The following is a 27326-nucleotide window of genomic DNA, read 5'->3' as shown; positions in this document are numbered from 1 at the left end:
TTTATATTACAGTGTTAAATATTGTTATCAACATCTCAAATTGCTAAAAAAATAAGATTTGACCTAAAATAATAATGATGTCGTGGCAAATAAAACAACTAAACAAAAAAAAATTAAAGAAAAACTCCACAATCCCCACCCCCCACAAAATAAAGTTTACTAGCATAGCTTATCAAATTTTACCTTCACTTCGCTATTAGTACGTTCATTAATCCACATACAAACATCTCCAAAAGCATCAACACTTTAAAGGGAAAATACAACATTTGCAAACATCAAAAAATAAAACTACCAAATCATTTTGAAATACCTTGCTGGACTGTTAGTGAATGACAGTGTAAAGCATCCTGTAAAATCATGGCACCTGGTATACTGTCATTTTCAAGAAAAGTGGTATTTTTGTATCAATTTCCAACGCTGATCGGCCGATCAGCGTTGGAAAAAAACTGGCTTTTTTTCAAATACTGGCCACAATTGACCATCGCACTTGTTTGCAATCGATTACAAACCTATGAACGGGCACGAGCCAGCTAGACTGGTTCCCTGACCTTACAATTCCCCAATGTATGTAAACTGCTCTGTTTCTTCTTATATGGAGTCAGGGAACCAGACTACAGGAAAATGATTGTTTTTCTTGGTTTTTATAGCGTTTTCGAACCCAAAACATCAAAAAGGTCAGTGTAACTATATTTGCTATATATTTCCATCCATTTCTGAAAATTACAGCAAAAGCAAATGATGTATATTCCCTTTAAGCTACGGATAGTTTCGAATCGTTTCGAATTGTATTGCATATACTAAAACAAAGAGTCTAGGTTATGAACATGCAGGAGCATTATTGTTATTCTTGGCACAAGATGGGAATTAGATTTCGTTCCCATATTAATACAGCCGCTGGCGTGGTGAAGGCTGTTGCAGTGGAAGTCACCATCATCAAGATGAATCAAATCCAATCTTGGCAATACTGGCAACGCTACCCAGGAAAATCCGAACACACCTCACGTGCGCTGTATTCATATCAAGCGAGGTCGCTATGAACAAGATGAATTAAATCTAGTCTTGGCAATATTGGCAGCGCTACCCAACACATTCCGAGCATACCTCATGTGCACTTAGATATTTAATGCATGCGCGTGAAGAATGCTTGGAATTTCCAGGGTACCGCTGCCATTATTCCCAAGACTAGATTGGATTCATGTAGTTCATCGCGACCTCGATCTACGACCTCGAAGGCTTTACCGCGCTTGTTGCGGACCGGCTGTATCCGGTTCGTAAGTGACTTCGTCATAGTTGCCCGCGCGAACCACTGATTACTAGCGGCCATTGGTTAAATACTCAAGTTGCGTTAACTTCCGGTTCCAATGGTTCCAATGCTGTGCAGTGGGCGTGGTTTAAACTGAATTACGAACGGGATCGGATATGGGGAAAATCCAGTCTAGTACCGAGACTACATTGTCGTCTGCGTGGAGACTTCGAAGACGGTATTTTCCTGGGGAATCTTCTCACCGGCTGTCGAGGAGCGACACAAAAGCTCTGTGCCTGTTCCTGACTGCCACCGTCTCCAAATGGGTATGGCCAGAATGCCGAGGGCGGCACACACGAACATGGCCGATGTGACGATCAGACTCATTGTGTAGTCTCCCGTCAAGTCGTACAGGCCACCTGAAAGGAAGCAAAGTGAATGAATATATTTATTCCCATACACTTAGTCTTCTGGATTCGTATTTTACTCACTCACTGCACATGGATCCCGGCAGGTGCGGTTAAGCATAAGGAACAGTGGCGGTCTCTATCAGTAAGATGAATTAAGATGAATTCCAGGCAATGTGTAGACTTCAAGTTAAACCATGGAGGAAGGAACGGTTGAACCACACTCTCTTTGTGGAATAATGCACACTGTTAGTTTCTTTTCCGAGTCAAAGCTTTACCAAAACCGGAAAGGTGAAAGGCTTCCGCACAGGCCAGACATTTCTGAAACTTTAACTGGAGTGTAAGGCCAAACAAAAAATAAGTCGGTCTCTGGTCAGCGCGCGCGTCGATTTTAATCATGCGCGTCGATCTTTTTTTTTCTCCAAAATGTTCCGCGGTAGCTCCAACAGCGCCCTCTATTTCCGCACCTCCTCAATTTTTTTTTTACCAAAGAGCACCAAGGAATGGGGAAATTGCACCAAGGCAAATGATCGAAAGCACCAAGGCAAATTATGGACACCAATGTACATGAGGACACCAAAAAAGCAAAATAGTACCCCACCTTGTCTGTACAATCCAAGCTTGAAAAAAAAAAAAAAAGCCGCGTGGCCGCGTCAATTCCGAAACTTTGGTCTGACCAGAGACCGAATATATATTTTTTTTGGCCTAATCCCAAAATTGCGTTTTCCAGTCCCAATTACCCACTACAATTTCATAATCATAACAAAAAAAAAATTTGGTCCCAGCAATATGTTAAAATAATGAAAGCTGGTCTGATAGATATTATACAAGCCTAATTGTAATAGGTGTGAGTACTAGCAATATTAGCCCAAATACTTGGCCCATAGTAGGTTCAAAGGTAACGTACAACATTTTCAAAACATTATTATGAAATTACCTACTAATTGTAACAGTAGACAGCACCCACTGCGATCATTGCGCCTGCATATTGAATGTATGCTATCATTTTTAAGGAAAAGAAGGAAATTCTAAGCATGGTTTGGACCGAACCATGGCTATGAGAAACAGCTTGACCTCTTGCGAACTCTCGGAAGTACATGTATTTACTCCCCCCCCCCCCCCCCCCCACGCCACAGCTGGCAACAATGGACGCTAACCATTGAACATGTCAGTTTATATGCGCTTTCAACTAGCTCCTATTCAGTCCACTTCTTAAAATTGGGTCTACCCGATGTTCTCTAATACCTATGTTCCCCAAAATCCTTAGGGTAAGGGTTAGATTGTTATAGGGTTAAGGACAGGGTTGGGGAATATAGTTATTGGGGAACATAGGTATGCACCCCTTAAAACTACGTTAATTGCAATGTACATTACCTTTGAAGGCATAGAGAGGATCATTTGGTTTTCATGCATTTTGTTCCAAAGAGGAATGTTCAAAAACCTAACCCGTTGAAGTTCCAGTTCAGTGCCCGTTAAGGGGAATGTACATCATTGGCTTTTGCTGTAATCTTCAGAAATGAACTAGTTGACGGGTTAGTATAATATATCAAATATTGTTACACTAACATGTTTCAGGTTTTGTGTTCAAAACTGCTGGAAAAACCAAGAAAAACAAAAATATTCAAGTAGTCTGTTCCCTTGACTCCACTAAAGATGAAACGGGTAAATGTATAGATGCCAGAAAATTGTAAAGTAAGGGAACCAGTCTAGCTGGCCTGCACCCGTTCATGAACATGTAACCAATAGCAAACAAAATTTGGACTGAAAGAAATGGTAAATTCGGAGCAGTAGCTGGAAAATAGTTAGGTTTTTCCAACGGTGGTTGGCCGACCACCGTTCGAAATTTACACAAAAATACCACTTTTCTTGAAAATGACTTCACACCTGGTGCCATAATTTTACAGGATGCTTTAGACTGTCATTTACCGACATCCTAGTAAGGTATTTCGTAAAAATTTGGTAGTTCGGTTGTTTGATGATTGCAAATGTTGTATATTCCCTTTAAACTTGTCAGTGATGTACCTGTTAGCAAACTGCCGAAGAAAAACCCGAAGCCATTGGGAATCATGAACAATAGGGTGACGACATCAGAACCGTGGTCTCCAAAAAGCTCCATTGTAGCTGGGCAGGGAGATACATATGATACTCCCCTGATCGGTCCCACGACTGAACAAGGTACAAATTTAGAATTACAAGTGAGAAAAGCTTTTATATCGTGGTCATTTTCTTGTCTTTATACTTTCGCAAAAGTATCATTTTGACAATTTATTGAGTCTAAGAATACTTCTCTCGATCATTTCCCTGGTCATTTTCACCCGGAAGCTTTGCCAAAAGTGTCCTTTGACACAAAAGGTGTCAATTTTACCCTTGTAAGTTATACCAGTTTATATATCCCGGATTCACGACTAAATCTGACCCGGTACTTTTTAGAGTGTATAGCTTTTCCAGACTCAACGGATTAAATAATGAAAACACATAGAAACACACAGTTGGCCTCCTAATCATGGATACGATACTTTTGGAGCAGCGTGTAGTGTAACCGTAGATTACGTTTTCGTCAACACTCGCGATAGCTGGGGTATTCCGGCTGTGAAATGTATTTGCCAACAAAAAATACGTGTTGTGCTTATTAGCTGTCCTGAAATTTTAATGTTAAGTTCATCAAATCAAAGCTCGCATTTTACGAAATTAAATGACTAGGTGTAATTCCCAGCAGCAGGCCTATGGGTTCTTTTTGTATTAAATTTCAATAAAAGACTTCCCAATTTGCACTCGTACAAGGCAGTGCTTAGCTGTGTCATGCCCTTCTTTTGAATGCGACGGTCACATAACCTACGATCTCGTACGTCAGGTAATCGTCAGGTCGGGAACTAGACTAGAGATTTGGTATTAGACCCAAGACTCACTGAACGAGATCACGTAGACGAGCGGAACCGTCCGGAGAACGACCATCAGACCGGACACCAGACCACCGAGCAACAACGTCCCAACTACAACGTACAGCTTGAGACACGGCAACCGACCACCGAAGATGGAGAACAAAACTTTCCCCTCGATCTCTCCAGTCGAAGCCAGAACTAACGCCACCGTAATCTGGTTAGTTGTGAAATGAAGGTCGTGTTCCATAAAACTGGCCTGACAAGGAAAACCAGAATGAAAAATCACATAATTATTAGAGCAGTACAGCAAGAGGGATTTTCTTAAAATTAAGGGTGTTATTTTTTTTTGGCTCAGGCATGTAAACTGATACAGACCAATGAATTTCATCGATACATTGATACCGCAACAGTGCACATACGGCCTAACATTTTGATAATCGTTTTTGAAATCTCGAATTCTGGGATCACTTAAAGTAATTTAAGACCAGTGGAGGGACATTCGAACGCATTACTTACAATGCATGATACTCGAGCAAAGATGCTGTATAAAGATAGTTTGCTTTACCAATAATTATTTAGAAGAAAAAAAAAACATGTATGGTTAAATAATCCAACTTCCTTACATAATTCATGGCGATAAATGTCCACCCGATGTTGCCCAGCAAGAAACCAAACAGCCACATCCATGTGTCAGCTTGAAGTAAAACTTTGCCCTTCTTGCGAGGTAAGTTCTTGCAGGCAAGTTCGTCGCTCTCGCCATTTCCTAAGTCAATATTTGAGGCGCCATCTTGCGACGTCAACGCACCGTCGTGACGATGTTTGCACTTAACGCGCGTCGCTGCTAGCGCCTGAACTTTGACCTTAATCGGAGTCACGATGAACGCTGCGTGAAAGACGCTCAACACGAAACTCCCTCCGCCCACTGTCCTGAGACAGATGCGCCAACCGTAGTCCTCAATGAGCCAGATGAAAAGTGGGGCAAAAGTTAAGGAAGCTGTGATGCAAACAAGAAACGAAACAACAGACAATTAAAATCTAAGCGCAAATTCGGATTGACAGCAGTTTGCACGATGGTGCATATCTGCTCACATCATAACGTACATTACCTTTAACCAGCGTAGTATATTCCAAGGGGGCTAAGAAAGTACGTACAGTATAAGATAAAGTAACGTGATGGAAACCAAAAAAATCCACTTTGGCCATTCGATTCATAATTATGGAGACTTAACTTATTTCTTACACGTTTATTATGAAAGTATATCAATTGACAAACTTGTGCCGGCCAGCCAGCCATCCAGCACGCCATCCATCCATCCATCCATCCATCCATCCAGTGAGGTACAAAGAGGCCAATATGCTAACCGTATGCGGATGTTTACACCGTCTTCAAGGTAATAGATGTAGACTTATGTCTGGGATGTTTCAAAAAGCATGAAGTGAGCTTGTTGAACAAAATCGGGATTTTGCAAAATCGGGTTGGTATTAATCACTCTGTTTAAGACCGCTTAGAGTCTGCACTTGCTTCCTAAAAGTGGCACAGAAAAGGTTTTGTTTTACTTTGCGGTTATTCAAACATATCTCTGGATTTTCAAAAGCAGTCTTAATTAAACAAACGGTATTCTCAAGCTAAACCTGTAACCTTGAGGATCGTGTAAACATTTGCAGTAAAGTCCGGTTGTAAACTGGCGAAAATGGAGGGTCTACATGCACCATTATTTTCAGGACACCCTGTATTTACCAAAAGGAGGTCCCAAAAGAGCCACTGACATAGCACGAGAACAATTCTTTCCCGGGAACCAGTTGAACACGACCAGCACAACCGACTGCACGATGAAGTTTCCCCCGACGCCGACGAGAACACCGTACGTGACGATAGCGTAGGGCAGCCCGGGTACGAATGAAGTAGCCACGAGTCCACCGGTGAACACCACCGCGCCGAGAAGTGTCACCGCCCTGGGGCCATATCGCTGGATGAGCAGGGGCGAGATTGGATTGCAGAAGAGCAACGTGCTAGCGAGGGACCCTACCCAGCCTGCATGGTGTAAACGAAACACAAACAAGACAAAGCAAGAATAGTGAAGCTGGTCCAAGAGCCCATGCAAAATTCTATTTAATTGATTCAGAATGGCTATTCACGTCTTCTTATGCATCGGTGTATAACAAGGAGCCGGATATGGCCCAATTCAAGGGCGGATCCAGGAATGGCATAGCAATTAAGGCAGGCACTGCGTACATCACCACTTTTCCTTAAAAAAAAAACTTGGTTAAAGTGGTAAGAAATTGCCTCAGATCGCACTTGAGAGCATCTAGAATCCAACAAATTAATGAAACCCCACACCGTCATTTTTGGATCCACTTTTTGGGGGACGACACATGTGTTTTGCTCCCCCCCCCCAAACAAAATTGTGTTTTGGATCTGCCCTTGTGGCCCATTACGGAGTAATCATATACGACGGCACTACCCGGCTCAGAAAGTGACAGGTGAGTCAGTGAGGTGCAAGGAGAATTATGGGCTGGCCCTCTCTGGGACCAGCAACAATGTTGGAAGAAATTGCAAAGGATTTAGAGGGTGGCTAACCACAACCTCTTTCCATAGACTCGAAGGTGAGGTGCCGCCTACTTTTGATACCCCGTTGCAGTGACGAATGTGCCGTGCCCCTCCTCTTTTATGCCGCCTTTGCCCTTCCGTCTAACGACATTCAGGGATAAAATGGAGATTTCCTTTTCTGAAATACATGTATATGTGATAAAATATCATTGTAACTCCTGGTCCCGAACGTCCGAAGCTTGCTTTGTATAAAGCTTTAAAGACATATCTGTCTTTAAAACAGACATAAGCGCCTTGAGTACCTTAGTTGTTGGTAGATACGTGCGCTATATAAGACTCCTGCATTATTATTTATTATTACCAAGATAGTTTTGAAAACATTGCTGTCAAAAGGGGCGCAATGTCCAACTTGTGGCCCGTACCATTTTGTGAGCACAAATTTGTGGGCGCGATCGACAAAGTAGAGGGCGCGATCGACAAAGTTGATTTGATCTGTAAAATCTGACTTGTATTTCCATTTTATAATATTGGTAACCAGAGTCATCGAAAAAAAACACTCAATATTTTTTGTTTTTGTTTTTTGCTTGAGAAGGCCGTCCTTCATTACGTTGCTTGTCTACATTCGTATTACAGACCTGAGCGGAAGATTCCACTCAGGAAGAAAGTTGATCTTGAACTTGTGACATTTTCTTTAAAACATAATCCCCATGATATGGAACCCCAGCGTGAAACAGCAGGTGCGCGGAACAAAGGTTGTACTAAGAAGTGTTTAAAGGGCAAATACAACATTTGCAAACATCAAAAAATAAAACTACCAAATCATTTTGAAATACCATGCTGGACTGTAAGTGAATGACAGTGTAAAGCATCCTGTAAAATCATGGCACCTGGTATACTGTCATTTTTAAGAAAAGTGGTATTTTTGTATCAATTTCCAACGCTGGTCGGCCGATCAGCGTAGGAAAAAAACCTCCTTTTTTCAAATACTGGCCCCAATTGACCATCGCACGTGTTTGCAATCGATTACAAACCTATGAACGGGTACGAGCCAGCTAGACTGGTTCCCCGACCTTACAATTCCCCAATGTATGTAAATTGCTCTGTTTCTTCTTATATGGAGTCAGGGAACCAGACTACAGGAACATGATTGCTTTTCTTGGTTTTTATAGCATTTTCGAACCCAAAACCTCAAAAAAGTCAGTGTAACTATATTTGCTATATATTTCCAACCCCCCAATTCCATCCATTTCTGAAAATTACAGCAAAAGCAAATGTTGTACATGTACATTCCCTTTAAATGTCCCCGCAACACATAATGACCTGCGGCTATAAGTTATGGGTAGCTTAGTCTACTGCGTCAGAATGAACACTGATTTGTAAAGCTACTGAGAACTTTTCCACGGGTTTGTCAGAAGTGCCTGAAGGTAAATTACGGCCGGTTTCAGTGGCAGATCCAACATTTTTCCAAAGGGGGCGTGGCTGGGGTTTGGACGTCAAGGGAGGGAGAGCTGAATGATGCAATGCAGTAAACGCATAAATCGACCAAGTTCTGAAGCGACGATGACGTTATTCAGGTGATTGTAATTTATGTCATGTATTTTTACTGCAGTCCTTGTAAATGCACCTTTGTGTCCCATTTAACCTAATTTTTAAATTTCATTTTGCCATTTTCAAGGGCATATTAGAGCCTTTGGTTTTTATGCTGATGCAAATTTGCATATTCATGAGCAGAAGTGTGATGTCATTTCAGGCAGAAACCTCAATGATACAGCTATTTCAGCACCAAATTTTGGATATTTTGCTGTCGTAAATTTTCTTTTCTTTGGTGATTCGTTGTTTCTGTAGGCCAATGAGCAAAGTTTTCTCACAGATGTTTTCTCACAAATGTTTTCAATGAGCAGATTCAAAAAATTTGGTTTCAAAATTTGAACAGAAAACTCTTTAGTTAACAGTTTCTTCCTGTTATGACATCACAGCAACAGCGCCCTCATTTTGCAGGAAAAGCATGGAAAAATTTAAATGTTTAAAAAGTGCATTTTTCGATACAATGAATTTTGAAATGGCGTCAACTTGGTGCTTGGCTCTTGGTTGGTTCTTCTCCTAAGTACTCCACGTGGGAGTTTATACAGGAGGCCAGAAACACCGGGGCAAACCCCTTCTCTTAGCGATAAGTGTTTACTGGGTTCTTTTATGCAACACACCTACAGCTTAACGTCACATCCGAAGGACGAAGCAATAAAGGTTAAGTGCCTTGCTTACGAGCACAAGTGCCCGCCCGCGGGCTCGAACCCACGTCACTTTTGCCTCTGAAACACCAGAACATGAGTCCGGTGCTCTTAACCGCTAGGACATTTCACTCCATACTTGATATCAGACATTTAAGGGGAGTAGATAATTGCAGAAATCAATGTTCACAAGTAATAGATTCATGTCATGAGCCCTTTAAGGAAATGTTGGATTGTTTTCACAATGTAAATAACTTAACATTGGTGCATGGTGTGGTTTATAGCCACCCCAACCATCCCCTTTGATCTTCTCCCTAATGATCGGCTCATACTCAGCGCAAGCGAACATCACAAGTATTTGCGTTAAGCCCGGTTCATCATCGGCGCGAAAGCGAAAGCAAACGCGAATTTGGGACGTCTTGGCAAGTATTCGCGCTGCGAATTCGCAAAAGTTTAACACATTTCAACTCGGGCGAATTTCGCAGCGAATGTTTCACGACGTCAAATTCGCTTCGCATTCGCATGAAGTATGAACCGGGCTTTACGAAATAAAAGTTAACATACTATTCCAGCAAATTTGCAGCGAATGTTTCGTGACGTCAAATTCGCTTCGCATGAACTTTTCGTTCGGTGTGTACTCGTTGCGAACGATAACGCGAACGCAAAGTTTGACGTGCCAGGGGTACTTTTTGCCTTGTGAATTATGAAGAGTTGAAAAAGAAGGCTTATTTTGAACTGGGCCATTTTCGTTGCGAATTTACGGCGACGTCAAATTCACGTCGCAAGTTAGCATTCACGTGAATGTACACTGCATTTTCGATCATGTTGAGATTTTGATGTTGCGCAAACAGTCCCACAATGCAATGCAACACGTACATTCACTGCGCATTTCCGGTGTCGCAACAAACAATAAAACGGAACGAATAGATAGCAAGACCTTTTTTTACCTGTAATGGCAGCTCCAGAGCCAAATTCCTCTTGGAAACGGGCAAAGAGAATGTTGTAACTCAAGATGGATCCGAGGACGATAAAAAGCTCCACAAATGCAATAAGAACCATGCAGCATCCTTGGTGTCTTTGAAAGAAAGATCTCAGATCGATTGACTTCAAGCTCGCCATATTTTACACAACATTTAACATTAACATGGAACAACTTGTTCTAACTGAACTGTTGAAGACAATTATGAATGTGTTTAGCATATTTGCTCTTTTATGATCACCATAAGGGGGCGCTGTTAACAAAAACAATAGAGGATTGCAGGTCTGCAAATGAATTGCTACAGACAACGTATACGATCTCTGCTACATACAGACGCCCAAGATAAATACATGTACAATGTATACACTCACTTCCTGGAAACAGGTAAAATTAGTCTGAAAAAAATTCAACCTCATGTAGGTGTTCAAGACAATTGAAACATCGTGATGTACCACATCTTTCATTGTTTGAGAAGGAATTCTCCACTCCTTTTCAATATTTAACGTACATTGACTTTCGAGTCCCATTTTATCAAAATTTATTTTATATTTTATTTTATTTCTTTCTGGTAATGAAACCGAGGATTCCTCAAAAGTGCCCTAAGCACTGTAGCTCGAAAGCCTGAAGAAACCTGTAGAGAGAAGACAATGAGAAGAATTTACAGTTTTAGAGGTGGGAGGAAAAGCCCAGAGGAATATTCTGAGGAAAACTCATGGAATCTGGTAGGGACTGAAAACTCCATCCACATAATCGGCTCAGGCGGGATTCGAACAGGGGTCACAGCGGTGAAAGGCGAGGAAAGTCACTACGCCAACCTGACTCCTCATTTCTCAAAAGTTCAAGTAATCCTTTTTACAAATCCACAAATTCAATGACCACAGAACTCTGCGAAAGAAACTAAACTGAAAGATCAGTCTCAGAAACTAAAAGAAATTGCAAATAGTGACTCTGGATGCTGTGGGCCCACTAGCCTGGAACATAATTAGGCAAGCGCTTTGATAGAGATATAGAAGTCTTTTGTTTGTAAACATTGGTGCTATTTTGTATGGGCTGCCGCAAGCGCATAAATTAAAGTCGTGGTTGGCAACATATTTTTCCAAAAACCCATAACGCCCTCAATACATAGTGAAAAGGCATCTTTAGGAATTATGTTGTAGCTTTGTAGACAATGTTGTATTTCCAACCATCAAATATTATTTTGGTTATCTGTAATAACTCTTCTTCATTTTTGCAGTGTCGGAACTTCCATAGTTTTGCAACCCGTGGTTGGCAGAAATGCAGTTTGCCAACCAAGCGTAGAAAGGTCTATACTTCAATAGACCTTATTCACGAGGTAGCCATTTTTGTCGTGTTCCCTGAATGTTTCATAATTGTTAACTGTAGAATGGGATGGCGCCAGACTATTTAGGCTATGCAGCCTTATTTTACTTTCATCTTTTTTTTTAATTTGGCCTAAAACATTAGGGAATGTTTAATTACAAAGTTTAAACTTTTCATTTAAACAGATTTGAATTATTAAGTAGGCCTAATGTTCTTGCTTTCATTTTTCTTCGCAAGTTCCAAAAATGAAGATTTTATATTTACCTCACTTTCAATTAATCATGGCCGACTCGTGAATAATAAGCAAGTCTAACAAAATATCCCAGTGGGCGCACGCGTCAACGAGTCTATGATGTAGTAAAACTTACAGACGTACACCAAAAGACATTTCAGAATGATATGAATAAAGTTATTTTAAAAAGAGTACGTTTTATTACAAAAACGCATGTCCGACATTGCATAATTCAGGAGGCATATCTTTTACAGCCAGTAAATAAATAATTAAAGAACTCTCTTAACGTTTAACTTTATAAGCCATCCTTGGTTTGTTCTAATACAAATTCTACATGTAAAAATATAACATGCACATATTGCATAGCTTTGAATTTAACAAAATTCTGAACATGAAGGAGATATCTTACCCAGACTTAAAAGCGACAAGTGCTTTTTTGTGTTTAATTCTAACGAAAAACAAGGCACATATTATTTGAGTGAACCACGACAGGTGGGCGTGGTCACGACGTCACCTTCAGTTCATAGAAACATCACGAGCCATGAATTTTAACCACTAGACCACACTCCCTATCAAATTTACGTGCTAGACCAAAAACCTCCTGCTGAGAGCCATTCCCAACCCAATTAACACATCGCGGCAGAATCGCGTCAACGCAGCTTGTAAAATATGGTCCAATTACATGATATACAGTTCGTTAGTAAAAACGTCATACACGCGCGCGCACCACCGATTACTAGCGCCCATTGGATAAACGCTCGAGGTGTGTTAACTTCCGGTTCCACAATCCGGATTGGCTACAAACGCTCGAGCTGCGTTAACTTCCGGTTCCAATCGTGCAGAAGTGCTGACGTCACACTAACGAACCGGATACAAATGGACGCGGAACGCGCAAAAAACTGAGACAAATAAAACATACTGTACAAAATCTCCATAGGGTTGTCTGAGGGGCATTGCTAACTCGCAAAAGGCGATAGGTCAATTACTATAGTCTAATGTAATTTTGTAAGGTATAACCTATTTTTCTTCTAAGCAATTCTTTCCAAGCTCAACAATTGTCTGTGCAATAAGCAGATCACTATGCTGTGCTAGATCAATGACACTGACATTTGGATTTTGAACATACAGGTATCTCATGGCATTTTGTAAAGTGACATGCTATCTTTCGAGATCAACCATTTTCTGGGTGAGCAAATCTCCCCGCTTATTTGCAGCTCACCGACACTTGCCCTTGATTGATTTTTTTTCTAAACACATGTCTCTTTTTTACACATCGACGGTTCGTCAGATTGAACGATGAGTTCATCATTCATCTTCATCACCGGCTGCAAGGAATCCACGATATCCCTGTGTCCAACTTCTTCCAGAGCGACAATCAGGTCTTGGAGCCTGGCCATGGGTCCGGCACTCGTCCGCCAGTCCACCAGAGCTTCGTGGATCTGCTCGGCGGTGTTGTTCGGGTGTCTGGCCTCGATGTGGCCGAGCTTGACGTCCGCTCCCTCGCCAGTCAGCTTGCGGTACAGAGGGCGCCAGTTCTTGACCGACAGTTTGCTTTCAACAAGCTTGATTTGGGCATCTGTCACGATAGCGCCTGATACAAAGAAACAAAAAGAAAACCGGAAAAGATTAATCGATTATACCACAAGAGTGAAACAGTTCGTTCTACGTCGGGAGATGTACGTCGGGAAGATGTCTTTCTTTTACAGAATGCATTGCTTGATTGTGAATGACAAAGTTGGACTAAGTGTGCTGTACAAAATAAAAGGAAGACCTTCAACTCTTCCCTCTTCCTCGAAATTTTGGTCTTCAACTCGAAGGAATCCCTCCGAGAAAACCGTCTTCTCGTCAGCTACTTAGGTTCTTATCTAAACTACAGCACACTTTCTCAAAACGCAATTTAGAATCTCACCTGTTTCTCTGTTGTTGTTCACATTCAAGTAAGATTCTATCGTTTCCTGGGGGAAAAAGAGTGGGAAATATAATTAAATGAATTGAAGTATTTCAATTGTGTCTCTCTCCACTGGATACATCCTTAGATTCTGTTTTATCTGTCACAGTCAAGTCACAATTTCCTCCCAATAGACAAAGGGGTATCTGTTCCTTGCTCTATGCTGATAGTAACAACTGGCATATCAATCACCTCTAGTCAAAAGCATGGCTATATCAAATTAACAAGGGAATTCTTAACTGTTAAAATCAGTAATTGGATCGATTTTGATTGTTGTGATTGCGTAGCTGAATTGCCTGCCAGAGAGGGAGGGTTCGACCTTTAACAGAAATGGTACATTGAACATCACTGGTACAACACCACCATCAAATGATGATAATTCCAAACTACTTGCAGTGCATGTTTTAGCCAACCTTTACATGTATCTGGAAGACAGACTAAGCATGAATGTGCAACACTGGCACATTTTATGCGGCACATAAAGGCAAATACATAGCCTAGAACGTATGCCATGTCAGAAACAGGCTTTCAGAGCTAAGGCTACGTCTTTTGCCAGCATGAACCCACAAGGGCGGATCCAGGGGGGGGGCCAAAGGGGGTTATGGCCCCCCTAAAACAAGAAACCAATTTTTTTTTTTATGTGACATCGCAATAAAGGCAGGCAATGGGTACACCACCATCTTTTCCTCCAAAAAACATTGGTTAAAGTGGTCAGAAATTGCCTCAGATCGCACCACAGAGCATCAAGAATCCAAAAAAATTTCGGGGCCCTTAAGCGGGCCCCGAACCCCACGCCAAAATTTTGTTGGCCCCCCCCCAAAAAAAATAGTTTTCTGGATCCGCCCTTGTGAACCCATGGCATGCAGTTGTAATGTTCCAAGACCTAGACAATAACCCTAGACAAGAGAGTTGGATGCGGCTTTAGTCCAAGTCAAAATGGAACCTCTCATCTTTACCTTCGCTGCAAGAGGCACGGTGACAAGAATGTTGGTGGGGTCGCCCTCGGGCCAGTTCTCCTGCTTGATGCAGACTATCGCCTTGAAGAAAGACAGTTGCTTGTCCTTGGCAGGGTTCTTGGGGCTGAAGGAGAATGTCTGACGGGAGAACATGAGGGGTGAGCAACATCGAATCAGCGACTGGATTGGAATTACCTGATGAGGAAAGAACAAAAATGATGTTGAATGGAAGTCACCCATTACACTGCCGAAAGCCACTCAATGTGAAGGGCTACATAGAGAAGTGTAGGGGATAGAAACAAGCGAAATGAACAGAAAAGAAGATTCAAAAGATGGGACTTGATGTTTCTCTTCAAGGAGATCATATCACACGATGAAGGGAAGCAAGCGTCAGGCAACGAGTTCTGCAAAGATGCCACGCATGCAAGGTAAACAGCTACTTGCATCCGGTTCGTTAGTAAAAACGTCATACACGCGCGCACACCACTGATTACTAGCGCCCATTGGCTGCAAACGCTCGAGCTGCGTTAACTTCCGGTTCCAATCGTGCAGAAAGTGCTGGAGGTGACGTCACACTAACGAACCGGATAGCTCTGTATATATTCTTTACCCGAGCATTGGTAGAGGATTTGGCTGCGAAGGGTGTGTTTGAGCTTTTTTTCCTTTCCTTAAATCGATATAAAACATTGGCATTGTCGAGGGGTTTTCAAGGGGGACTCCTGAAATGTACTGTTATCTTTGAACTCACCTTCTTAGCCGGCAGGCATCCATTGTAGGTATCTAGTTTCCACTTCCAGTCGTCTCCCATGCAGTCCTCTGGAACACTGATCTCGATTGGAGATGGTTCCTTGCTCTTCTTCTTATAGCCTAAGATGAGATCGTAATAACCTGTGTGGCTGTCGCTGTACCGTTCATTCTGGTCGACCCGCACTCGGGCATCCTGGTAAAAGAAACACAAAACGTTATCAAAGTTTTTATGAACAAGATGCCTTAACTGTATGCAATAAACTCTGCAGGTTTTCTCTGAACTTGTCTGAAGTCCCTTACCTTTATTGGATCAAGGATATAAACGTTCAGATCCATCTGCTCACGACCTTGGACCTTTGTGTGAATCCAGTAAACTACAGCCTCCAGATGAAGAGGGTGTTCTTTATGGCATCCTGTGCAGCAGTATTTAGAGAAGTGTGACGTTGAGACATTGAAGTACTTCTCGTCGACTGTGAAAGTCACGTCGTCACCTTCTACAGAAGCCTTGCGACAGCTTTTTCCAGACTTGGTTAAGATACATTTCTGTTCAACAGAAAACCAAGTTGACTCTGATTTGGCGTCACTGGAAAGCAGGAAGCTGTCAGCCTCCGGGTGTCGGTTACTGGTAGCAGGTTCGGTTAGCCTCTTGCATTTGGTGTCAGCGGCGGGATTAGTGTAGTTCACACAGAAGGTCCAGCCAGGCTTCATGCGGGCACAATGTGGAAGCCTCATCCTGACATCCTTGTTGAATCTCTTAAGTCCAGGGGATTCAAATTCCACAAGGGGAGTCAACCACAGGGAGTCAGGGTCTTTCTTTTTCGGTCCAGCGACATCTGGTCGCAGCGAGACCTTTGCAATGATTGTCTGGTTTTGATGGTCGGCAGGGATAGCACCTGGTGGAATCTCCAAGATGACATCAGAGTCTTCGCAAGAAAGGACGCCCCCTTCTGGGCCGAACTGGCCGATCATGACAAGCCAGTATGGATCTTTGCCACGGAGGACTTGAATAGGAGCTGGGGAGACCGACTCGTTTTCTTGCGAGACCATAATTGTTACGGCACCCTGTTCATAACCTGGTTCTCGGAAGATATTCAGGTTACTTTCCTTGGCTCGTTGGGAACTCGGTTCACTTTGAGGTTGACGTCGGTCTGAAAGGCTCGTTTCTCCCTGGATCCCTCTGGAAGTTGATCTATCACTGGAACTATCAGATGTAGTGTTTGGTCTATTATCTACTTGATTATGTACTGATGAAGACTGTACAGACGATTGGGTAGCATCATGAGGAGTCGATAAGACATTATTGAAGCATCCACTTCGAGACTTCTGGTACCGTTTTCTACACTTGGCTCTATGGTTTAAAGCATACAACAGACACAAAAAGAGAGATGTTAACAAGAATGCTCGCAAATCCAAAAGATGAGATGCACAAAAAGGGATATTGAGATTGATCCTTAACAAGGACTCAAGCCCAGCCATTTTTTTTTTTGGGGGGGGCAGGTAGTTGGTCTAACCATGACAATGATACAATACACATGGGATCTGAGATTTCTTTGTGTTTTATTTTTTTCTGTAGGGTGTAACAAACGCTACAGTTGAAATTGTTTATAATTACCTTTTATATATGAGGGCAATTCCCGCAATGGCAAGCATGTTCAGTGTCACTATGCCAACTGTTATAACAGTAACTTGTGTTCCAAGTGCTTTGTGTGATGGCGGTGGCGCTGTAAATTGATCGACTGTGTCAATGATGCCACTGTCTCCCGTGCTGTCATCTACTACGAATACCAAGTTATTCGCTGTGGTCCGGGGCAAAAGAATTGCGGTTGAAGATGATGCCTGAGTAGAAGTGTCTTGTGCTGGATCCTGTGGAACTGAATAAAGATTTGATTTAAAGATTAAACAACAAATTAATTAAATTTACATTATTTATGTTTACTTTCGAATGTATACTAGTGCATACTAGTATCTCTTTTTACGGTTAGAATGTCCAACCAAAAGTAACTTTCTTTCTAGCTTTGTCCAAGGCAAACTGATCACAGGGCCCATTGGCTTCAACGACTTCGTCAGATAAACATTTGCTTTCAGCTGTTTAAGCTATTTTTTTTCAGTTCAACTTGTTTTTTACATTCAGCGTATTAAAAGTCAGCCGAAAAGCCCAAAGGTAAAATCAACCTGTGCATCACAGAACTAATCTAGTCATATGCTTAAGTGCTAGCTAATAATGTCGCCGTGCGTGTGCATACGCTATTTTGAGCCAATTACGAAAATGCGTCATCCCGGACTTATTGTTCGTATTTTGAAATCACAGTTTTGTCTTGGATTTCCCCCAATGCCCTCGTGTTTCGAATAAGACGGGAAAAAAACAAACAAACAACAAAATAGCTTCCTGTTCCTTTTTATCTCCCACATAGAGTTTACTTCCCTTTCAGAGATGCGTTTCGAAATTACCTATTCGCAATAATGACTCATCATTCATCAATTTCGTCCAACCTCGAAGAGCTAACTCTTTGAACCAACACAAATTCAACATGTTTAAAAGTTAATTCCTCCTAGCTTTTTTTGAAAAAGTTTTGGGATTGACATCAGGGAATTAATGTTTAACTACTTACTGCACATCTGTCGGTCCATGTCGAACTGGTAGTTGGGTTCGACACAAGTGGAGCTACAAATGGTGTCCCTTCTTCGATGACAGGGGGAAAGAATTCGAACTCCAGGGGGGCATGACCGACAGGGAAGACACACATAATGTCTAAAGTGCAAAGGGACAATGGAGTGAGAAGAATTTAAATGTCTATTATGGCACATGTTTAAGAAGGATATAGGCCTACAGCATAATTAAGGATGAGTTAAAAAAAAAAAGGAAAAAAAAGCGGAACTCAACCTCCCCCCCACCTCAAAATATATTTCATATTTAAATGATATGTTGCACTAAACATTAATAACGACTGGAGAGACAATTTCATAAGCTACTTTTTTTACAAGATGGCCTTCAAAAGGAATGTGTTGCACATTTTTAACTTTTAAACTGAGGCTGGGGATGTTTGAAGACAACTGTGACGACGATCCTTGAAATCGCATTTTGGACAAAATGGGTTTTAGGGTCATTATGTTTAAATGGGGATATTCTTTGAACGGATTGAGCAACTTCAGTATTTTTTCATCTAAAAGTAGCTTATGAAATTGGCTTTCCAGTCATTATTATGTTTGATGCTACACATTTTTTTAAATATTAAATATATTTTTGGGGGGGGAGGGGTGGTGGGTTCCGCTTTTTTTTACTCACCCTATATTGCAAAGAGCTGTCCTGTTCCTTATTTATCTTTGACCTTGACTTACATATTATCTTGTCTTAAAGAACTTCAGTCAAACATGCATGCTAGTATTGTTCACTGAGGGAATGAGGGCGCGGAAGAGATAGCAGTTTTCGACTCCTAACTTTATTTTTCCTCGGAATTTTTCCTCGGATAGAAATCGGGATAACATCGATCACGGTTCTACATGATGCGAATCACATAATGGGTTCGAAATCTTCGAATGTCACCTCATGGAGTAGTGCGATTTTTTTCTCTTGAGCCTTTGAAATAACTTGCAAGTCAGAAGGACAAAAAACGGAGCACAAATCACATTCGAACTTTTGAAGTACAAACATTTATTAATCAAAACATAAATTTCGGGTTTTTTTACGAACCTGATTTCACCGTGCCGGTTGATGAACGATCTAACTAGGGGGTCACTGTCATCGTGCCCTCTGTGGAGAATCTCTGCGTACTCGTGATGAAGCAGGCATTGAGGCTCCGTGTCCGTGACAGCCAGTAAACTCGTGGTGGGAGGGTCTGGATCAGGGCGCGTTGAGATTGCAAGCTGGTCTGCTCCGCTATTGTGTATGAGATTGTCTAGACTTCGTTTGGTCATGTGCTCGTTCTTCAAGGGCAGACCGAGTGAAGCTTCCGGCATGAGAGTCACAACTATCAGCCAGATCAGGAGAACATGGAGAAAGGAGAGATAGCGCTTGCGATCAGTCATCGTTAACTGTTCTTTGAGAGTCGAAGTTTTTTACCTACCGAAAAAAAATTAGACAAGGGATACAAAAAAATTGGTATACTCACGTGATAGATTGGCACTCATTCTCTAGTTGTAGCACGTACTTTGCTAATGTTGATAACTTTTTTTTTACTGGGCCTGATAATAACGCAGAATAGCGTTTTCGCTTGGATATTCAGAAAGCTCTATATAGTATGCGTTCTAAAGTGATTCAGCTGTAGAGAATGCACTCTTAACGTCAAAAGTACATGCCATGGATAGCTACTATAGGCCTACTCTCTAAAGAGTGAAAAGTTATTCTATACTCGAGTGAAAATGCTCTCATTCAAACTGAAGGTTCAACACTTTACTAAATAAAAACGCAACGAGTTTTAACTCTGGTTTCAACACAGTGTTCATTTCAATCAATTAGAGTTGTCTTGACCAGGTACCTGCATGATTTTTCTCTTTGGCAATCACTGTCTTAGAGATTTGAACATGACATAAGGCCTGACATAAATACAAAAAGAACTTACAGAGATATCCGTGTGAACCTGCTTGAATCTTCTCGAATGTTGAGTTTGCGAGTTGTAAACCTCTTATAAACAAATTGCAAACGTTTGTGATGAGACTTGTCCTATTTTTAGAAAAAGCAGTCATTTTGTTATAGTCAGGGATTTCCCCAAACACTACAGCGTTGCATAGCGCACCTCGGCGGCTCACAAAAACCGTGTCACAATAGAACTTCCTGTTTACGTTCCGCACGGTTTACTTTCGCTTCCAAAATTAGTTTTGCAATCGCAGCTTAAGAAAAAAGCGGAGCAAAACCAGTTTATATTTACGATGGGCAAAATTTTCAAAAAATTGACACCCTAAATAAAAAAAAGAAGAAAATGAGTCTTAAGCTTGTACGGAGGATTTAATCATTTTATCAGTTATTTCAATATTGATCGAGTATCAGTATCTTTCAGTGGTCAAAGGTCACTATTAAGTGCACCAGTGAGCAAGGATTTCAGGGCCACATTTTTGTTTTTTCCATTTGGGATGTGTTGGGATGTGATTGAAAATTGTGATTCTTTTTAGACGTTCTTTAAACTTTAACAGAGGAAACTCGCAAATGTATATCAGGGTAATGTATTTTTTTTTCTTTTTCGAGGGGGACTAGTATTGACCAAACATATTTTATTGACACTTTGACAGTTCAAATTAAATAAAGCGGAGGCAGCCCCCCAATCACCATCCCCCCACACAGTCACACACACCGAAAAAACTCACAAACTTACCCAACAAGTTCCTCTAATTAAAATCAAGTTCTGGAAAGTTCTGGTTCCCCAAATAGCCTAAAATTGTGTTCAATATAGTATACGCATGCAGTAATAATGATTGTTCTCGCAGTTTTGGTTTGGGGTAATTCCATCGTAACTGACGTTACGTTTAAAGAGGGTCTTCCGTCAACTCGATGTTTTTGTTCTATGGATTCTAAGCGGTTTTTTAATGTTTCTCACAAAATATCCCTTGAAATTTAGTGACCCCATTACAACAAATCCTAACAAAAATAAACTTCTGTTCATTAATTAATGGAAAAAAGTTTTTGTTTTTTTTCCATCGCTATCTCACTTTACAAAAAGAGGACATGATAATGTACTTCCATTTGAAAGTGTACACTGCGCACGGCTTTCAGTCAATCAGAAAATCTCTATAGAGGGATATACTTCGGCAGATCATCTTAGGCCTACAGTACCACACAGTTCGATTTGTCGGCGTATCTTTGTAAATAATGAAAGGTTTGCGGAAACACCATGTGCGAATAATTTCTCAACTAAGGCCCCCCAAAAAGGTCTCCGGTTTCTGGTATGCGCGCGCGTCGCCGTAGCCATGCGCGTCAGCAAAATGAAAAAGTTGTTTTTTTTCCAATGAAAGATGATGTCTCAAAACCGCCAAAATCACTGGTTTGACTGGAATCCTGCTGCTGCACAATTTTAACGTGTTTTTAGATGGGGTTATGATCGAGAATAAGCTTTATGTGGCCTCTCAGTCTGGATTCCCATATATTTGCACTAAGTTTAGCCGGGCACCATTTGCAGTCATCAGCCGACATTTGAAGCAAAAAAGACAGGTAAAAAAAAAAAAGCCTCGTCGCCGCACCACTTTTTGGGCAAGCTGCATACCAGAAACCGGAGACTTTTTTGGCCTAAGAGAATGGTTCTGAAAAGAACTAGAGGTATAAACTCGGTCAGTATGCTCTGACCGTCTTCAGGAGAGTGCGTATATCTTTGGTACAAGTTTAAACGTACATTATATAACAAAACTAATAATTCAAAACTAATAAAACAAAACATTCTTTAGGCAATATGAACCTTTCCCTCCGTCTTAAAACAAAAACTCACAATAACAATACAACTTGCACTTTGAATGTAAAACTTGAGCAAGGTGCTAAAATGACTACATCAAATCAATCATTAGGTCTCAAAAGTTTTGTTGACAAAATTTATAATAGGCTATACATAGTCGGTGATATAAGCAAAACCAAATTTGAATCATTACTCCAATGGAAGGTTTTGTTTTCCCTTTAATTTGATACCACCAAATGAGGTTGTGACGCTTGTAGTTCTGCAGTTTTCAGAATGTTCCACTTTCGAAAGCCGTTTGGTGGAATTGCTCGTTGAGCTTTGAATAGCGAACTTCCGGGTAAATGCTGGTATTGTATTGTGCTGAAATACAGGGTGAGTTAAAAAAAAAAAAAAAATCGGGACAATTGTTTAGTGCAGTTCTGCATGTAGCACTTTCAAATTCTAGGATATAAAAGCCTAATTCATAAGCTTTCTTTTAGTACGAGAATCATTCAAATCAGTCATGTACTTTTCAAGTTACGGAATTTTAAACACAACCACCGTTTTAAGGTTCTGTCCACGGATCACAAAAAAGTCCAGTGTTCTTTCAGCAAAATGAACACAAACCACATAGCCTACGGATGTGTGCGAATTGTTTTCGTTTTGCTGAAAGAACGCACACCTTTTTTTGTGATCCGTGGACAGAACTTTAAAGCGGTGGTTGTGTTTAAAACTCCGTAAATTGAAAAGTACACAAGTGAGTTGAATGATTCTTGTCATAAAATAAAGCTGATGAATTTAGAAAATTATATTTAACATTAGAAATATAATTATATAGAAAATTAGAAAATTAGAAAATTATATTTAACATTTTTTGTGTGAGAGGAAAAAGAATACAAAACAAACATTTTGGATTTTTTTGGGTAGATGTTTTTGGGTTGATCGTAGATACATTGCAGGAGGCATTGCTTAGAACTCGCTGTTGTCGGTTAAAATTATGTCAATGAACATGTAAAACCAACGAAAATTATGTCTTCTAAACAAGCAGTAAATCATGTTCAAACAAGAAAGGAAACTGACAAACTTTTTTTCCCTTTTGCAAAAGGTCATTTTTACGTAGCAAAATAGCAATGACATCAGCGAAATATTGTTCTCAGAGGACCCGCAAAAAGAAACTTGGAGTGGCCAATATGAGAGAACACACAAAGGCCTTTTTTTGTTGTTGATTATTCCGAATGGAAGTTTACATCATGCCGAAAAAATGTTGGTATTGAACGGTCGACGTTTATCCCTGGAGCGGACAATGGTAACACGGGGAAATTAGGCAACGAAATACTGAGGATTCCCCTTACAGGGGAAGTTCCCTTTTAATACCGCCCAGCATTGCGTCATGACCTTTGGCAACAAGGTTGATGTGACCTTTGTGTTCCTGTTGTTTGAACAGCTATGAATGGAGCACTGTACGAGTAAAAATAACGCCTCGTCACGCCAATAAATTCTTTCAGCTTTTTAACTCTGCACTTACCGTATATGTCCAGTAAACCCCAAACCACAATTTCAATAAAAAAAAATGTTATGAGAAACAGTTCTCATACAGAATCGCTGCCTAATTATTCAACTGACAAATATTGAGTTAACACCTTCCTAAAGGTACAGGATGGGCCGTACAAGAAAAAAAACACAGGTGTGGCACCACCCTTTTCAAGAATTAGTTAAAGGGAATATACAACATTTGCTTTTGCTGCAATTTTCAGAAATAAATGGATGTGGAGGATAAGTATGCTATAGCAATTAATTGTTAAAATCAGTTGTTTCACGTTTTGGGCTTATAGATGCTGGAAAAACCCAAGAAAACCAATCATGTCCTTGTATAGTCTGGTTCCCTAATCCCACTTAGGATTAAACGGAGCAATACTTTGGGGAATTGTAAGGTCAGAGAATCAGTCTAGGAGGCTTATAGCCTACCCCTTCACAGGTGTGTAATCAATAGCAAAGAAAATACGGAATAACTAAATATGAAAAATTAGGAGCAGTTTTTGAAATAAAAAGCCAGTTTTTTTCCAACGCTAATCGGCCGACCAGCGTTGGAAAAAAATACAATTTTTGTTGAAAATGTTAGCACACCAGGAGCCACGATTTTACAGGATGCTTTAGACTGTCATTCCAACAATCCAGTTACTTATTTCGTGATAACTTGATTTTTCTGGTGGTTTGCAAATGTTGTATCTTCCCTTTAACGCAGGGCCGTTAAATGATTCTCAGAGGTCTAACGTAACAAATCTTCAACTTAATTAACGTCTGAAATTAAAGGCATGTTAGGATCATTTGCATTTATCCCAAAGGTAACATTCCGCTTTTATTACTTTAAAAAAGCTTACTTGGCAAACAGATCGTACTGGTACTAAACACCAGACAGTAAATTATTCTATCTGGCTTGCTGTCACTTAGAAAAAAAAATCAAGAAATGTAGATTTCCAACATTGAACAATCAGTCACAAGAAATAATGGATGCTATAGACGAAATCGTATTTTGTGATCGAAAGGGTGTGCATATTTTTTTGTTCACTGTTCAACTGAGCTGAAAGTTCAACAGGTTAGGTTTTGAACATTCCTCTTTGGATTTTGAGTGGTGGTATTATTGGAAACACCGAAAGTGCGTGAAAAGCTAATGATCCTATGGCCTACGCCTTTAAAATACAAAAAGGACTGAATCATTGCCGTTCATCTCATGCTCCCTGCGTGTGGGTGCATAATGTGAAGTAGAGTTGTTTATTCAGCTGATGTCAGTAGCGGAACCAGGATGTCAATCCATAGCTGGCATAAGGGTTCAAACTCTTAAAAAATTAATGTTTGAACACTCCAAAATACTGACGATTAACGTCAAAAGAATTTTCCTGTTTTTCTTCGGGGGGAAACAGCTTCACCTGACGCAATCACGGAAACGAGAATACCCTCTCAAGCTTCCCCAAATATCGCAATAACCAGGAAATTATTTCCTGTTCATATAAAGCTCGAAGTGGACTGTTTGACCCGGTACGGTAAACACGTTTTCGCGGCCTGTTGGCGCATTTTTTTTGGGGGGGGGGGGGCAGCATACATAATTTAACCTATCACGTCGCACACCCTTAACATGAATATTTGTCACATTGTGTGGATGGAGGACACTTATAGGTTTTCGAAGTGTCTTCCTTTCAATTAAACTTATCCCAACCAACAAAAAATATTTGATGAAAATGGACATGGGTTTGAACCACAGATCTTGCGATCCATATACATGTAGTTCATTCCACTATCCACAAGGCCATGGTTGACGATATGTGCTGCAGATAAAAAAAAAAAACACCGTTAAGGCCAAAAAAAAAAATATTCGGTCTCTGGTCAGACCAAAGTTCCGGAATTGACGCGGCCACGCGGCTTTTTTCTTTTCTTCAAGCTTGGATTGTACAGACAAGGTGGGTACTATTTTGCTTTTTTTGTGTCCCCGTGTACATTGGTGTCCTCCATAATTTGCCTTGGTGCTTTCGATCATTTGCCTTGGTGCAATTTCCCATTCCTTGGTGATCTTTGGTAAAAAAAATTGAGGTGCGGAAATAGAGGGTGCTGTTGGAGCTACCGCGGAACTTTTTGGGGAAAAAAAGATCGACGCGCATGATTAAAATCGACGCGCGCGCTGACCAGAGACCGACATATTTTTTTGTTTGGCCTAACCGTCAATCACAGTCGGGCTGCCACTTTCCAACTACGACCACAAGAGGTCGCCGTTTACAAGATTAAAAGGAGAATAAGTATATACCTTTAAGTTGAGCCTGGTTTAGTTTCAAAAGGTATCACGTAAAGGACCAATTTTCAAAATGCGTAACGGATGATCTCACTGCAACATTTCTTTGTTTCCCCGACTCATCCTCCCCTTTTTTGTCAATTCCCACTTCACCATCTTCGTTGCAAACTAACATTATTTTATTACATAATTCAGTTAAATGGCATTAACATATTTTAACATTTGCATATTTTATTTCTGTCATGGTCATGTACAGTCCGTAGACATTGGACCCATAACAGTTTTGGAGGTTTCTCATTTGCCACTCTCGGCAGGAACAAAGTTTTGATAATGATACTGTAACCCTTTACATGTAATCCAATATGTTGCCAAGCAGTACACCACAATTTCACAATAAATAAAACAAATGTGTAAAGTTTCCCTTTGTTCTGAAGCATTTTCATTCTTAAATCAACAAGAATACTGGACAACTTGTTTCATTCAATACATTGTACAAAATGACACAACTTAATAATACAATGTGCTAAGCACAATTGCTTTTAAGCCTTACCTCAATTACTGGAATTGTTTTACATATTTACATATTTTGAAAACAAAAACTAACAAACAAACACAAACAGAAGGTAGTATTATGACCCTTTTCACCCGCAACTTTGATTCCCAATGCACTTTCATCAGCCACTCCAAGCTGAAACCAACTTGTGATTGGAGTGGGATGGTACAAAAGCAAATGTTGCTTGTACAGGATGACCCCAAAAAATGCAACCTAAAACATTTACGTTTAAAAAAAAAAAAAGGATCGGTGGATTTTTACGGTTTGGGTATCAGATTTAAGCTGAGAGCTTTTTCTTTCAAATACTGCAAAAATCATGAAAATAGCACTTTGGGTTGCTGAGAAAAGGCCAATTATGCAAAAGTACAAATGTTTTAGGGTTGCATTTTTTGGAGGGTCACCCTGTGCTGTACGTTGAGGTGCTGGGAGGATGTACCTGTAGTCTTTATAATAAAGTGTTGACTGACCTACACGTAGTCTCATGTACAGTATTTTTATACATGTATGTAATGGCATCTTGGCTTGCTAGTGTTAAGTCTGGGCAAAACCAGCGGAACTTTTTGTCGTTGTGAATTTTGGGTAACAAGGGTTAAAGAGAAACTGCAATTGACAGAGTTGTAACGAGTCACTGATTTTTGTGACTCGAGTCGAGTCGAGTCATTTTAAAGAAGTGACTCGAGTCGAGTCGAGTCATTAGGTCCAAAGGTCGAGTCGAGTCGAGTCGAGTCAAATATTTAGCTCGAGTCAATTCGAGTCACGAATATTTGAATACTATATACCAACATTTATAAAAGGAGGCCATAAGTTTAGCCAGCGTTCGAATCCAGGAGCTTTATAAGAAATCGCCTAAAGCCAATGAAACAGCGAATTAGAAAATGCGTTTAAAAATCTGATTCCTGGATAGTATTTTGTGCGTTCTAGAACCATGAGGTGGGAGTCTGTGACACGTTGTATATTTATACATGACTGCTATTCGCAAAGCGAAGTGAGCATAAATTTTGCACCGTACGTCATTGCAAATACTTTTCGCAAAGTTGTGCTTTTATTTTTGGGACTCGAGTCTTATTAGCCTTCGCTCGAGTCGCGTTGAGTCTTTTGATGAGGGACTCAAGTCGAGTCGAGTCATTTGCTCGCAGTTACTCGAGTCGAGCCGAGTCATTT

At 40.6% G+C, this 27326-nt stretch overlaps 2 protein-coding genes across 3 annotated transcripts; both read right to left on the bottom strand.

Moving 5' to 3' along the window:
* Positions 1–1447: 1447 nt before the first annotated feature.
* On the bottom strand, positions 1448–10421 carry LOC119730650 (monocarboxylate transporter 13-like). The gene is made up of 6 exons (XM_038203673.1): positions 10250–10421; positions 6268–6561; positions 5153–5523; positions 4557–4785; positions 3673–3816; positions 1448–1662 (listed from the first exon to the last, which is right to left on the bottom strand). The coding sequence occupies exons 1-6, from the start codon at positions 10419–10421 to the stop codon at positions 1448–1450; spliced, it is 1425 nt and encodes a 474-aa protein (XP_038059601.1).
* A 2284-nt stretch (positions 10422–12705) lies between these two features.
* Positions 12706–20067, bottom strand: LOC119746419. 2 transcript variants are annotated; one of them, XM_038223464.1, is made up of 9 exons: positions 20041–20067; positions 19173–19449; positions 18094–18233; positions 17097–17355; positions 15785–16832; positions 15486–15677; positions 14738–14932; positions 13743–13788; positions 12706–13424 (listed from the first exon to the last, which is right to left on the bottom strand). In XM_038223464.1, the coding sequence occupies exons 2-9, from the start codon at positions 19436–19438 to the stop codon at positions 13081–13083; spliced, it is 2490 nt and encodes an 829-aa protein (XP_038079392.1). In that variant the 5' UTR covers positions 19439–19449; positions 20041–20067; the 3' UTR covers positions 12706–13080. The 2 variants fall into 2 exon arrangements, with proteins under 2 accessions (XP_038079392.1, XP_038079316.1); XM_038223388.1 differs by lacking the exon at positions 20041–20067 and having other exon boundaries at positions 19173–19802.
* Between the last annotated feature and the right edge of the window lie 7259 nt (positions 20068–27326).

The sequence above is a fragment of the Patiria miniata genome, unplaced genomic scaffold (assembly GCF_015706575.1).
Source record: "Patiria miniata isolate m_02_andy unplaced genomic scaffold, ASM1570657v1 HiC_scaffold_1, whole genome shotgun sequence".
Classification (NCBI taxonomy): Eukaryota; Metazoa; Echinodermata; class Asteroidea; order Valvatida; family Asterinidae; genus Patiria; species Patiria miniata.
The sequence above is the reverse complement of the archived record's forward strand: the minus strand, read 5'-3'. Positions and strand labels throughout refer to the sequence as shown.

What these genes read in the sequence shown, in the direction of transcription:
- LOC119746419 (XM_038223388.1), bottom strand. Translation starts at nt 19,507, where the DNA reads ATGACTGATCGCAAGCGCTATCTCTCCTTTCTCCATGTTCTCCTGATC. An exon ending in ATTGCCCTCATATATAAAAG is followed by an intron (nt 16,833 to 17,096) that starts GTAATTATAAAC and finishes TTTAAACCATAG; the next exon opens with AGCCAAGTGTAGAAAACGGT. An exon ending in GAACAACAACAGAGAAACAG is followed by an intron (nt 13,425 to 13,742) that starts GTGAGATTCTAA and finishes TCTTTGTATCAG; the next exon opens with GCGCTATCGTGACAGATGCC.
- LOC119730650 (XM_038203673.1), bottom strand. Translation starts at nt 10,421, where the DNA reads ATGGCGAGCTTGAAGTCAATCGATCTGAGATCTTTCTTTCAAAGACAC. An exon ending in CTCTGGAGCTGCCATTACAG is followed by an intron (nt 6,562 to 10,249) that starts GTAAAAAAAGGT and finishes TACACCATGCAG; the next exon opens with GCTGGGTAGGGTCCCTCGCT. An exon ending in TCTTTTGGGACCTCCTTTTG is followed by an intron (nt 5,524 to 6,267) that starts GTAAATACAGGG and finishes TTTGCATCACAG; the next exon opens with CTTCCTTAACTTTTGCCCCA.